This window comes from Alosa alosa, chromosome 2, assembly GCF_017589495.1.
Source record: "Alosa alosa isolate M-15738 ecotype Scorff River chromosome 2, AALO_Geno_1.1, whole genome shotgun sequence".
In the NCBI taxonomy this organism is placed as follows: Eukaryota; Metazoa; Chordata; class Actinopteri; order Clupeiformes; family Clupeidae; genus Alosa; species Alosa alosa.
In genome coordinates this window covers 32,735,555-32,750,695 of record NC_063190.1, presented here as the reverse complement: position 1 = coordinate 32,750,695, position 15,141 = coordinate 32,735,555, and the positions used below count along the sequence as shown (strand labels likewise).

The following is a 15,141-nucleotide window of genomic DNA, read 5'->3' as shown; positions in this document are numbered from 1 at the left end:
AAGCCATGGCGTGGATTAAACATAAGCCTACAATAAACTCGTAAAAAGACTTTTATGAGGACGGATTTTCAGTCAGGCCGAGGGACTGCGCGCCAGGGAGACACTCTGGGAGAGAAGGAGAGGAGAGACGTTTTCATCTGTGCATTAATAACACAAACACTAATAGACCGCCATCCCACAAATTTAACCGACACCAACTGATACAGGCTAAGGAATAGGCACTATGCACGAGTCTGGAACTTACAAAATAATACAAAAATATATAGGACTAATTATAAAAGGTTAAAAGGGACAAGTTCACATACATGTTGTTTGCTGTATTGATGTTGATCCACAAATCTCGCATAAGCCCCTTTCCAATACTGGATTTAACAAAATCTGTCTATTAAAGGCTGATGAAATCTTGGTGGGATCCCCATTGCCAATCCAAGAATAGAATGGATAGCATTGGGACCCAATAATAGCCGGATATTTGCAGAGTGATACAATTTAATTTTGTGTAAAATGCTACTTATTTAGGTTTACAAGCAGAGGGGGACGTTAGAATTGTGCTTTAACATGTTTTAAATAGTCGTGCTCTGAAAAGAAACTAGTCAAACAAGCACATTCAAACACATTCGCAAATTTCGACAAGGCATAATTTGAGTTGAGCTGACCTTATGGAAGATGGCATTCTCTACAACTCTATTTATTTATAAGTTCTTAAAGCTCTGGAAGACCAATTATTTCGCCAGCGCTGATTCCCTCTTCGCATCCTGGATCGAGTTCCCACCATGGAGCTTGCAGCCATGACGTCATTCAAGCGCGAGAGAAAACGCCCGGAGAAAACCGAGCGCGAGACAGAGAGGCCGTCAGAGCATAGATTTTGGACTCCCGCGCGTACGTGGATTTATTTTTCACCTGCATGGAGAAATTTTGAGAGGAAAAAAGGAGACATCACCTAGTTCCGACCCAGCCAGTGAGTGAGCGTGTATTCATTGTCGGAGTGTGGAATATGCAATAAGCCATAGCCTTTTAAACGACCAGACATCGTTTATGCCGGTATGCAACAGAAAGCTTCATGTTTGTAGTTTTATATTGATCTAGTAGCGCAGCCGGATGTGTCTATAGCCTATAAAATACAGTAGCTTATACCCGGTGAGTGGAAAAAGCGGTGGAATGTTAATTTTACTTAAGTAATCAATTGTTAGCTAAGACGCACTATACAAGCGAGTGCGGGTGGACGGACACACACACACACACACACACACACACACAGAGAGAGAGAAGGAGAGAGAGCGAGAGAGAGAGAGAGTACGAGGAAACTCCGGTCCTTTAGCAGATGAGTCACTATACCACCCGTGTTGACATTTGTGTTCAATGTTGTCCGTCACGGCAGCTCTCCTGAAAGAAGCTCGGTGCGCGCTTTGTCAAAGCAGGGCGAGGCAAACGCAAGACAGCACAGGGCCTGTCTCCGCGGTCTAGTCAAACACGAAGTTTAAAAACTAAACACAGAAAACAAAGAATAATACGTCAGGTAGTCGATGGATGAGTCATTTGCTATCAACGGTTATTTTCGTCCAAGTTTAACACGAAGAGAAACACCAGATCAGGATACCCTCTTTACAGTCCAACAATCACAAGCGCTTTATAATTGTACTGGTGTTGGAAACGGGCTAGAATACCAAAGCGGAATAACAAATATGTACTCAATTAACTGCACATATAAAACATGTATTGCGTGAACCAGTAACACAGTACAGTCTGGTGTGATTGATTTTTTATTATTATTATTTCATAGTCTACTTAAGATGTATTCAATAAAGAAGGGTCAGACCATATGTGTTCACCGATGCATGTCTGGTCATAACCCGGACAGAAATAGGAAACGGGATATTTTTTGATCCACTTGATCTGAAAGGCAAAGCGGTTCTAGACATGCACAAGTGTGTAAATAACGTGTAGGCCCACGTCCTCGGTGCTAGTGTGTGTTTGCGTATTTGTGGGTTAGAGGCGGCTAAAGGGTACGGGGTAGCTCACTGCCCCTCATGATTTATGAAGGGTCCTCAGCAGATGAGAGAGAAAGAGACCATAGGAATCCATCACACTAAGATCACCTTATGCACACTGATCATTCATGTCTATCACACACACACACACACACACACACACACAGTAGTTCAAGTACAACTAAAAGCTTGATATGTACCCAAACTCCTATTATGTAAAATATTAAGATGGCTAGCTTACATGTTTATATCTAATGGAGGAGGGATTTACTGTTATATAGTATGTATTTATTTACTATTACTGTATGCTATGTTCACCTATAAGGCCTATGTGGGAATTAAAATGCATGTAAAAATCAAGACTTTTATCTGCATGAAAACCACTAGGCTAACTACGTTTGAGCCCTTTACATTCAATTAGAAAAATCTTCCCATTAAAAAAGCCTACTTTAAATTAATTTGTAATTATTTGCTATGTGGAAATGTATGCCTATTAGTAGTTTGTATGCTGTCGTTTATTTGCCATTTGTTAAAGATAAAAAATAAACGTGTGTTTTGTTGTTTGTTTTCCCCTCTTTCCACAGGTATTTGGAATGGAACTTAATTTGTCCAAGAATGTAATCTCTTGCGGCGATCAAGGTAAATCCCCCTCTCTCTCTCTCTCACACACACACACACACCTGTAATGTTATTGTTGAATCCCTCAGCGGTCAGTGGGCTAGACTGTTACAGCGGATGATCCCGCTTCCCACCGATTCCGCCGTTTCTATCCCATAATTGCTTCTTAAAAGCAAGCTGTAGCCTGTGTTTGTGCTGTCAGATCGCTCCTCCGTGTCAGCCTCACAGGCTCTCATCGTTGCTTCTTCTTTTCCCAGAGGCTTGCCATTAAATCACGAAATGACAGCCTAGCTGCTTTAATATGTAAATAGTGTCAGTTCAAGACCCAGAGCAAGATTGATGTGGGACGGGAATAGCGATGAGTGTTAGATTATAATTGTCAGTTGTGTCTTGACTAATATGAATTATTGAAAATGTATTAAGCCTCAATGTATACAAGTGAATATTCGAAATGGCCTGCTCGGAATGCTGATATGCGTTAAAACCTAATTGAAAGTCAGAGAAAATAAACAAAATATCACCTTAATCAAACCTGGGTTATCTAAAAACAATTACTCTACGTCTGTAGCTATTCACTGTGACTATATGGATATTGTTAACAGGGAATATTTGCCTGAAAATGCTAATTTAATTCAATACAATATCTGAAATGAAAACACAAGTAAAAGTAACATGAAACAATACACTACATTGTTGTTCCAAACAAAGCTGCGTCCAATTATCTTTGCAAAGTGTAGAGGGACAAAGTGACTACCGAAAACACGGCCAACCCGCATGTAACACGCATGTAAATTCCCCTAGAGACAAGACAACCCCTGCGTTTAGGCTTTCTATTGTCTAGTTATAGGTGCATTGTGCACATGTAAATATCTGATACTGTTTGCGGCAGAGCCTGCACATCACCTAAGCATATCCGAGCCGCTCCAGTGAGAAGCAGCAGTCACGCAGGCCCTAGCATGGTCTCTCGGCCCCCGCCCAGAACCGGGCTCCGGGGCGCGGCTGTTCTGTTGTTTGTTTTGCTAGTTAGAAGGGTTTGATTCGATTGTCAAATAAAACCCATGTGAACCGCCAAGCTTAAGGTAATTCTACTTCTTCGCTGTTCGGAATATGGTTTGAAGTCGGCGACGCGCGTGCGTCGTTTATTTTGATTCACGCTCTCTCTGTGATCAATATTCCCTAGCCGTTCCTCCCTCGCGCCTCCTCTTCATCGAAAAAAAAAAGATGTTAACAATGTCTCCGGGATCTGTCGGTCCTCCGCCACCATGTGGTCAGGACCAGTAGACCCTTAACTGTAGGGTGTCCAGTAAGGCGCGCTCACTCTACTGGCCCGACTGCTCGCAGTGACGCACCTTTGAAGTTGTTCTTTCAGAATGAACCTGAACTTCCAGTAGCCTAGTCGTGGTCACTTAATTAACTCCGAAGGGCTATTATTTGCAGAGTCATTTTGGTCTAACAAGTTTGTACACATCTGGTTACGTCACTGATTGGCGAGTTCCACACACGCCGTCCTATCCTAATGAGCGCACCACTGCAGCCGCACTGCGTCCCTTTCCGGAAGAGGCCAAAGCCGTGTCACAGATTGAGGTTTTGGAGAAGAGCTGCTCTCACTCTGCTCTTGCTGGGCTATATGCTTTAAAGAGTCAAAACCATGTGTTGGCCGAGTAGGGGGATCATGGTTTAAGCTATTAGTCTGTCTCATGGCAACACCGCTCCGTGGCTTTCTGTGCACTGGTTTATTGGAATGTGCTGCTACAAAGTATCAAAATTAAACCCTTCAGCAGGAACGCGTAATGTCTTGTTCCAGCGCCAAGACCAGCTGATTATTTTAATATCTTCCAAATTAGCAAACAAAAAGCAAAAACCTTAAGATGAGTCGATTGCAAATATTCAGTGGAATATTGCTTTGATTAAATCAATCACCTTTTCTTTAAAAAAAAAAAATAGCCCTGCACCCACTGCATGTGAAGCTGAATAGCCGTTCTACAGGCTGCAGGCTCAGGCTACGCTTAACTTACACTAGATGCAACATTTAAATAGAGCTGCTTTTCTCTGCTCAATGCGTGCGTTTAAGGCCCTAGGCCTATACGTTTTTCAACGACAACTCTGCTTCCCAGACGTTCAGAGTTAATTCATTTTCCAAGGCAAATAATCCCAGTGTTAGATGGCATGACGGAATATGTGAGAATTGCGTGCGTCCTCCCCATTGTGTTGGAGAAGAGACTCAGAAATAATATTGCATTACACTGGGAAGGCATCCGAAACAAATGAATGGGAACTAAGTGATAGTCAAGAGGGCGCACAAACGCCCTTAAAACAGCCCCTAGAGGAAGGCTTCTCGCCAGACGGGCTCTTATGTCAAACGCCGCTGTCACAACCGAGCCGATGAGCGCTGATCTGGCGCCGCTGACAGCGAAAGCTGACGGCCCCGTCTCACCTGAACACCCTTCTCCTGTGTTTTTATGAAAGAGCGCGAACGCTGCTCCACATAGTGCGTGATAAATATCGCCGACGACATAAGCGGCTCATGTAACATCATTATCAGCTGAGGCCGAGGAGCCTGCGACTCGGGGATGAGGTGCTCTCTGGTGTCATCGAGTTTATTCCATGACACCCTCAACAGTTGCGTCGCGGTTACATTTCAGAATAGGCTTTTTCTACTCGATCGAATGTCCCACACATAATAATGGATTCGCCTATGCAACGGCCCGCAGCGGGTTATGAAGCAGGGAGAAAGGGGCAGTGTGAATATTTTCATGTGTTTCTCTTGCAAACCAAACCAGCAAATTGTGACATCCAAAAAAGCAAATAAAATACAGGTCTGTGTAGATATGGAAGCGTGTTTGATTTTCTCTTAAATGTAATTAGGCCTAGGTCAAATAATAGGCTACCTGTTGACAAATCCAGTAGCCTACATCGCTACTGACATCAACGAATACGACCGATCCAACAAGAAAGACTGCAAATTCAATAATTCCGTTGGGTTTGTGTCTGTGATCCGGAATCAGTAGTTCCTCTCTGGGGAGGAACCTTCCGTGGTGCACTCACCAGCAGGCGCCGCTACACCTCCTGTGGCTAAGGTGGAGGCCACGACCGGGTTAAAGAAAATATTATGTTAATCGAAAACCAACAATACTCGTCATGTTGATGTAAGGCAAAGTAGACTAACTACCGGTACTAGAAGTTATAACATTGCTAATATGTCAGTAATAAAAGTAATTCATTAAAAGTAATTAGTAATTACAATTTGAATTATTATTATTATTATTATTAGTAGTAGTAGTAGTAGTAGTATATTATATTTGTTGTTATTGAATGCGATAAAATAGCCTATTAGAAATGGTGATGTATGATAGGCTATGGTAAGGTATGATTGTCAGTTATGGATCTTGTAAGGCCGTTTAAGATAAATATTATGAAGATTAAAGAGGGATTGTTGCATGTGTGTGATGTAATATGGTGACATGTCTTAGTACCCTTCCATACAGTGATTGGAAAAGGACTGCGCCATGATGTTTCATAAAAATGTGTTATATTTGTATGCATTAATTAAATACGCGTAACCACAATGCATGTCCAGAGAATGCGCATCTGGTGTTGTTTTTGTCCCTCTTCTCGTTGGCTTTTGTAGTTCTTTTGAAACTCAACCGTGGGCCTGGGTTATGTTGACTTTGTTGAGCCCGTATTGAAGAGGCAGCCTTTGCGCTGTGCTTATAAGAGCCACCGACTGCTCTTCTCAAGCTCACACAGGCTGGAGGAAAGGGGCCCCTTTTTTCTTGCCAGCTTTTCAATCTTGCCTGAAGCGCGCTAGTCTTACGTGCTCCCCCCACGGGCTTCGGGGTCCGGGGATGGCACCCGTGTGCGGTGGGAGGGACCCGCGTGAGACGGGGAGGAGAGCAGGGGAGGAACCTCGAGCTCGGCTCAGCTGCGCTAGCGGCCTCCATCCACAGACACTCCAACGGGAAATCGAAAGCGCTTGCTCCTGTCCTTTTTTCTCTTTGGCTCGTGGCGACCAGCCTACCTGGGACACCACTATTGTTTTTTATCGCGCGATGGAGGCAGCTGTCGAGTGGATTGTAGACTAGACTCGAAGAGACTGGTAAAGACTGAGGGATGAAATAGTTTAACGCTTTAATCATTTTTTTCCAAGGTGGAATGAATTTGGATCGAATTGCCAAGCCAGTGAGACCGCGCGACATGGCCTCTACATTTCACTTGCCGAGAACGACCAGCACGCGGGAAGCGTTAGAGAATTCGAGCTGCGAATCATCGGATGCAGAGATCGCAGGTACACACATTCGACTATTCCAGCGTCTCTCTCTCTCTCTCTCTCTCTCACTGACAGGAACCTCCCTGTCACTTATGCACCTTAATCCGGCTACACGCCTCGGCCTGCTTACACCGCCGTACCAGAGCTGGTTATCTGTGTTCAAACTTGTAACAGTAATCAGGCGAGCACTTTACGGCTGTGTTTTTGTCCTGATGTGGAATAGCTCCAAAAAGGTTATTTCCAAGACATACTTATTTTATCTAGTAGTGAATGTTACAATGGACGCTTTGTAAAACAAAGCTAACGTTGTCACAGGTTCACTTTTTATGTACTTATGTTCAATATTTGCAAGTAGGTATCTTATGTGCATTTCCTTGACGATTAAGGATAGGTTGTTTTATGAGATCGTTTCATGAAACTCCAGGGTAGGCAGAGGCCTACAGATGTTTGTGATGAGGGCTAAGCTATTTAATGTGCTCCAAATGTTACATGAGCGCGCGCGCGCTCACACACACACACACACTCTCTCACGGAGCTAACTTCAATGTCCTAATTTACAATGTTTTTTGTTGTGCCGTTTCATCGACAGCTGCGCTTTTGTAGAGTTATCAGCGCTTATATGAAACTATAGATTAGGCTTGCTCACAGTTACAGCCTAGCAGATATACAGTCCAGAAGCACCTTTAAAACCTGCATGTCAGCTCAACGATGTATTTCGCCTCTTCCCAGAACGTGAAGAGGCCCAGATGTGGCCTTTGGGCTACTTAAGGTATCAGATTTAGGGCCTGGTACACATCCCAGGGCTCTCGCTGTTGCCAAGCTAGAACAAAATCACCAAAAGGCCTGTCAAAAACCTCGAACTGTTCGCGGACCATTTGCTAAGCCAACACATGCATATGCTGGTGTGTTTTTAGGCCTCTGTGTCTGTCGGTTCTAAAATGCAAATAAGTGTTCGGAAAAATAATCTCCTCTCGCTGATTCTTACAGAAAAGGAGCGGAACGTAGAGCACCGCAGTGATGATGGACAGGCGGACGACCCGAAGAAGAAAAAGCAGAGGCGGCAGCGGACGCACTTCACGAGCCAGCAGCTGCAGGAGCTCGAGGCCACCTTCCAGCGGAACCGCTACCCGGACATGAGTACGCGGGAGGAGATCGCAGTGTGGACAAATCTCACGGAGGCACGAGTGCGAGTAAGACTGAGACATTGTTCATTTCTCCGTTTGAAATTGTTTCATGAAATTGATCATTTCTAAAGTCCGGAATTTTGAAAAATCCAAATATGTTTCTGCGCTAATTATGGATGGTAGGGATAGACTTGGTTATTATCTCAACAAGCGCTGAAGGCGTAAAACAGTGCTGTTTTTTTAATCTATTCGGAATATTTTCATACGGAAAAATCCAGTTGGGTGACTGATTTAGATATTTATTATTTGCATTTAATACCTGTATTTTTACAATGAAATATTTTGTAATAACAGTGCTATTAAAAATATTTCTTATGGAATAAAATTCACAGATAAATTAATAAATTATTCCCCATCAAGCAAGATAATCACATATCACAAACATTCAACAATATGAATGTCCAGAAATTATTTGTTTCTTTGAAAAAGAAGATAGAGATTATTAGGCTCATGCAAGGTCCTCTATACGCTGTTTTAATTAATTTCTAAAAAGCCCACAAATAATATTTAGGTACGCAAATGCATTATTTTCGTAGATCTATGCTCCTCTTTTTTAAATAATTTCCTTAAAATTGTTCAGCCAACTAATCTTGGCAACAAATAATTTTTAAGTTCATTTTATCTTGGCTTATCACCATTAGCCTAAGAGATAAAATGACACGGCTAATGGTCAGACTCTCAAAAAAGGCTGTAGATATTGTTGTAGGAGGTCTTCGATCGATAGTTTGAGTTTAAGTAAAATTAGGCCGATTAGGAAATAGAGAAATGAATAGATAACGGACTAGCCTACATCTCCGTTGGCATTTCATCACGCAGCAGAAGTCAGTGGATGTTAAGTGATGAATTCGGTGATTATCACACTCTCCACTTAACGTTATCTCCTTTCGCTCTCGTGCACGGACACAGCACGGGAGTGTGCATTAAATAACGGACAGGCATGCGCACACCGAGTGGGGAGAAGAAGGTTGCTAAAAATAGCCGACCCTGTTCAAAGCATATGGCGTCATATCCCTAAAGTCATTGTGGACAATTCGTCAAAGCAGCCATGTACTCCACGAACCTATAAATAGACTTCACGCGTTGTCTAAAATAACTCAGTAGCAATAATAAAATGTCACGGTATCCTTAATAAGGGTTTCTTTACACTGACCGACGCCAACTGCACCAAACGCTCTCTCTACATCCACACCTACAAGAACCTACAATAGAGTAGCCTATTCAATTAACCTACCGATGCCATTTACACTATAGAGGCACTTTTGCATTGAATGCACTTTTGCATTATTAGTCAACCAGCAGGTCTACTGACAAGATGATTCAATATTGTTCAGATAAAACAACAAGATAGAATAATAATAATAATAATAATAATAATAATAATAATAATAATAACAATAGCAATAACAATAACAACAACAACAACGATAATAATAATAATGGTAGCAATACCAATAATAACATAACAACAATAATAGTAAAAATAGTAAGTGACGATAATGATAACATAGTAGCCTAAATCATGAATTTCCTTTTTCCAGGTGTGGTTCAAAAATCGCAGGGCTAAGTGGCGAAAGCGGGAGCGGAACCAGCAGATGGACCTGTGTAAGAACAGCTACCTGCCGCAGTTCAGCGGCCTCATGCAGCCGTATGATGACATGTACCCGGCCTACACCTACAATAACTGGACGAACAAAGGCCTGGCGCCAGCGCCGCTCGCCACCAAGAACTTCACCTTCTTCAACTCCATGAGTCCGCTTACCTCTCAGTCCATGTTCTCCGCCCCCAACTCCATCTCGTCCATGACTATGGCCTCCAGTATGGGACACTCGGGTGTGCCTGGCATGTCCGCGGCTGGACTCAACAACATCAGCAACCTTAACGGCATCGGGGGCTCCTCCATCAATTCGGCCATGACGTCATCCACCTGTCCGTATGGCCCGCAGGCCTCCCCGTACAGTGTCTACAGAGACACGTGCAACTCCAGTCTCGCAACCCTGAGACTTAAGTCCAAACAGCACCCAACGTTTGGATACAGTGGACTGCAGAGTCCAGGGTCGAGCCTCAACGCGTGTCAATATAACAGCTGACAAATTAAACGTCGCAAAAAAAAATAACCTCGGAGACCAGCACCTGCGCATTGGGCGAAAAGACAACTAAACTGGATGCAGTCGTTTCTTTTCTTTCAGATGGATTATGCGGGTTGTATGTGTTTACCAAATGAACTTGCACAGCAATTTAAATATCCATAATTTGGATTTCAAAGTGAAGACGTGTTACATTGCAACTTTGTACATACTATATTAAACAAAAGAACTTCTGAGCATTTGTTGCTCAAGTTGAAGATAAAAAAAAATATCGTATTTAAATCTTTTTTGTTGGAAACAAATTGTCGAATAGGAGATTTACTTTTTTTTTCGGAGTTGGAGCGACGGTAGATGAAGCCTGTGTAAATTGCTCATGTGTTGTCCTGACCTAAAAAGGGTACAACAGTTCGGCGTAAATGGCAGTTGTTCCGTAGGCAAACGGTAGGCCTATGGTTCACAATATTTTTACCTGCTTGGTCTTCTGGATTTTTTCTGTGTCGGTGATGTTATTGTTCACGATGCTGTTGTACTTGTCATTGCAGTTGTTGTTTATTTGCTTCCGTAGATAAATTGCATGCTTATCTTGAGTGCAGTCTTTTGTAAATTGACATTATAATATGTGTAAAACCAGAACCAAGCACGTCCTTTATACTGTAACTAAAGGTGATTGAAACATACTCAAGTGTTTATGGTAATATGTTTGAATAAAGTACGACAGAAGGCGTTCAGGTTTATTTTCCATGTTTATATTTCTTCAAAGTAATAGGCTAGTTGAGGTTGGCTATAAAAGAAAGACCTATTAAGATCCTGCAGTGTGGGAACTCGTTTTTTATCTAATTGCACTTATTTATAAAATATGAAAAATGAAAAGTAGCCATATTCTCAGACGATTTAGATTCAAACTGCAATCATCAATACATATGTTAGATTTGTACTGTATATCATGAGATATGCTGAGTGCAGGCACTTTTACACAGGAACCCTTTCACGGCATCGACCGCTAATTGATGCTGCTATCCTTCCAAGCATTACAAACTCCAGTACGATACAATTAAAATGATTTCTTGTGGCTTTCAAATATGTAGCGACCAGAGGGGCGAAAAGATGCAAGGGCGAGATTCATTAAGAGTAATTCTATCCCTGTTTTTTCTCTTATGCACACGCACCCCACACGTCACACAGCAGTTGGCACTTTTGGTCGTGTGTGTGAGTGTGTGTGTGTGTGTGTGTGTGTACTCTCGACTCCGCAGCTGAGTCGTTGCGGTTTGCCGTGAGTCGGGCCATAGGCTGCAATGACAGCTGCCAAAGGAACGCATCTAGCTAGCACATATCATGGGAGAGGTCTCGTTTCCTGTGGCAGCAGGATTTATATACTATGCCTATGGTCTCTTTTTGGTCTCTTTTTGACTGCGCCATTCACTCTCAATCATAAACCGCATAGCCTATGTACACAAGCACGCGCGCGCGCGCGCAAACACAACCGCCGACCGGGGGCACATACCATCTGCTCTACTTCTTCATCGCTGTTTTTGTTTCAAAAAACACATACATGCGCAGCAACACACAATTACACACACACAATTCTTTGCGTAGCCTACGTGCAAATACTCAAAGCCATACCAGGAACTGATGTATGCTCATGTTAAGGGAAACAACTAAATGAGTTATCTAACGCAAACTCCAACAATCGATCTGGTTTCCCCTGGTCCACAAACCTCATATCAGTCAAACAGTCATTAAGCGACATTAAGGCCAGATTAAGGGCAGAGCCCGCGGCAATTTAACTTTTTATATACTTGGTTCTTCTCACCTATTGCAGCCGATAGCCTCTGACATTTCCGCCCGCGCTGTTAGAGGAGGTAGTCTCTTTTGACCTTTCTATTTGCTCCCTGTTGGTAGGCTATGGTAAAGTATATTTCATAAATCTAGTTATTTATTAGGAAACTTTTCTGAACAGTAGGCTAGGCGTAATTGTTATGTCACAGGAACAAGTCTAACCCTATAGCCTTCCAAATCAAATCAGAGAACTGGGAAGGACAGCCTATCTTTTTTTGTATTTTAGAATAAGCAAGGACGTTAAGCATAATACATATATGTTTCCGTTTTGCAGAAGAAAATTGTCTATGACAATTAATAATCATATAGGCTATCATTAATTCGCATGAAAGTATTATATTTATACCACAAACACATTTCCAGCCAATAACGATAACAACAACAATCCTACTACTACTACTACTACTAATAATAATAATGAATAATGTTCATAGGTTATTAATACATAGTCCTGGTGATCTGTGTTTCGTTTGTTACTTTATGGTAAAGCAAAATTCTCCAAAAGTCAGCATGGTTTCCCCATGTTATGTTAAGAAAATTGCAATGTAGTGTCGTAAAGCAATTTCACAGGCTAATAAAATGAATTCAAAGCTCCCAGGGATTTCTAAGAAAAACAGACACGGCCTCGAGTAGATGTTGCCAATCTGCAGAAGACTGCTCGGATCGTGACCCATGGGCCAAAGTTCATATTGCCGTTTTATTGTCTGTAAATATTTGAAGTGGGCTGTTCTCTTTGTGTGCTTTTGTCAAAGACCCGTTCACAGACTTAACGGCAAAATATCCTGCAAGTTAGGTCAAACATTTTTCAAAAACTGATATATGGTATTTGACATTCAAATCACTTAGGATAAGAAAACAATACGTCCTGTGTTTATGATCTTTCAAGGACGCATAATGATCCACTTCAGTTGGCGGAGAAGTCTGGAGAGTGTGCTCTGAACTCCTCAACATTTCCTCTATAGCTTACTGCCTCCGATTCAAGCGTATAAGGAAACTAGGCCTACTTAGTGTGGCCAGTGAAGTGGGGGATCCTCATCTTATCCAACAATACGCCAACAAACGCCGAACATTTCAGACGTCGATTAAAGCAGAGGATGCAAAAGGGGGGAAAATCAAAGACGTCAGTGACCTATTTCAAAAACAGATAACGGTTTAGAAGAGTTTCCAAGTATAGTGCATTTCAACATAACGTAATTACCGAATATTAAATTGGATAAACAAAAAAAGCATTGATTAACTGGGTTATATCTACATTTTTTTTTCTTGTCTTGATGTGGCCTTAAAAAAATGAAAACCGAGTTTCTCTGGAAGTTATAGCTCTGCAAGGAACACTACGTGTTACTGCCAACCTGGAGGCTTCTGCATAGCCTATGTTTACTTGGTTCCATCCACTGACCGAACACATGGAAATGAAAACCAGCGGCCGACAGTTTGATACATCCTTAAGAATACCAAACTCCAACACATATAACTATTGCTGATCATATAACGCGGTGCAGGGATGCCCTCAAAATACCAGTACATAGCCTCACCTTGCGGTACTCTATCAAATGACAGTGTTAAACCCGACACATTTCTCCTCGCCATTAGGAAGCACTTATAGGCCTATCCCATGCTCTACTATCAGCGGCCCGGCAGATCTGAGTATCGTTCTTCCTTATAGTAATGGCTAAATCAACGCAAATGATATATATTCCTCATCCAATTCCTTGCGAGTCTTCCGCCATGCGTTGGTCCAGTCATCACCTATGTAGGGGCACTCATGATTTCTCGCAGAGGGGTTTGAAATGTGTGGCTGTCAAGTCATCTGCTTTTAGACCACGCAAGTGCCATGTTGTGCTGCAGTATTTAACACCAGACAGAGTGACGTACTTCTCACTACACAAAGTATCAGATTTATTTGGTGGTCAGCTTGCAATAATCAAGCTCATCTTGACTGGTAATTTAGCAGTGGTTTCATTTTCACATTTCTGTTGGTATCATTCCAAGTGAAAGAAAGAATAAAAAATCCCTTTACTTAAATATTAGTAAAGTGAACTTTATCCCAACGTGCTGGACATCGACTTCTCCAACTGTGGAAACAGTAGCAGGAAATGTATAATTGTCCTGTAAGTAGCATTATTAGGTTACTTAATTAACCCTCTCTCATTATTATCAGGTGGTAGCAACAGCGCCAACTGCTGGTGTGCGAAGGGAACACCTATACCTCGACTATCGCAGAACTAACATCTCCAGTGTAGTCATTTTCACTGGTTCACACAGATCCTCAGTGTTCCACAGACCAGGGATGGATTACTGCACGGGCCCAAGGGGTCAGGGGGCCCTGAAGCCCAAGCCTTTGCATGGAATCATTGCCTCAATATCAACAAATCAGGATGTAGGCTATGAATCTGATTGAATTTAGTATTGGCCATCCCCAAAATGCACCAGAATACAGGAAATCACATCAAACAAATTAAAAAATTTCCCCCAAGCCCCCCATATACGACAATAAATGGGGGGCCCTTAATACATCTGGGCCCAGGGGCCCGAAAGTTCATAATCCGCCCATGCCACAGACAGCAGCAATTCACACCAACAGGAGTCTAGATTGCATTCAGATTCACTTCTGAAAGTCTGGATAGCAACAAATCACCTAAAATCTAATTATTGCAAATCAGACTCACACTGCATTTGGAGGTGGTTTAAAAATGCAAATATATTTATGTTCCTATCAGCAAAGCATAGCAGAGGACCAAGAAATTGACCCCCTTATTGATTGATTGATTGATTGATTTGGGACTGATACAGAGACACACTGTGATTCTGAAACTGTGATTCTACCGAGGCCTCCATTGCTACCATAGCAACTAAAGCACATAGGTTGGTTGGTGGTGTCTGGATATGCAAATGTGATCTGATCACTTGGAAGTAACAGTGTGGAAGTAACAGTTCTAAAGGTCTGATTTCAGGAACGAATCCGATTTCCCCCTGTGTCCATCAAACCGATGTCCATTCCTCTCTCTAGCACCTCCATCAGATGTGTCATTTACCCCACCAAAACCAACAGTGTGTTTAACATTCAGACAATTGCTCTGTTTCATAAACATCAGAGAATCATAAACCCATAGCATAGTTGGGATTCCCTGCTGCGCAACTCAAGACTCTCACACACACACGCGCAC

The 15,141-nt window shown here is 42.3% G+C and overlaps 1 protein-coding gene across 2 annotated transcripts; it reads left to right on the top strand.

Annotated features, from left to right (window-relative positions):
- Positions 1-865: 865 nt before the first annotated feature.
- Positions 866-10,869, top strand: pitx1 (paired-like homeodomain 1). Of its 2 annotated transcripts, none has more exons than XM_048236613.1 (5): positions 866-958; positions 2,573-2,627; positions 6,754-6,891; positions 7,861-8,063; positions 9,596-10,869. In XM_048236613.1, exons 2-5 carry the CDS (start codon positions 2,582-2,584, stop codon positions 10,142-10,144), a joined length of 936 nt encoding a protein of 311 aa, XP_048092570.1. In that variant the 5' UTR covers positions 866-958; positions 2,573-2,581; the 3' UTR covers positions 10,145-10,869. The 2 variants fall into 2 exon arrangements, with proteins under 2 accessions (XP_048092570.1, XP_048092562.1); XM_048236605.1 differs by lacking the exon at positions 866-958 and adding an exon at positions 984-1,041.
- Positions 10,870-15,141: the final 4,272 nt, after the last annotated feature.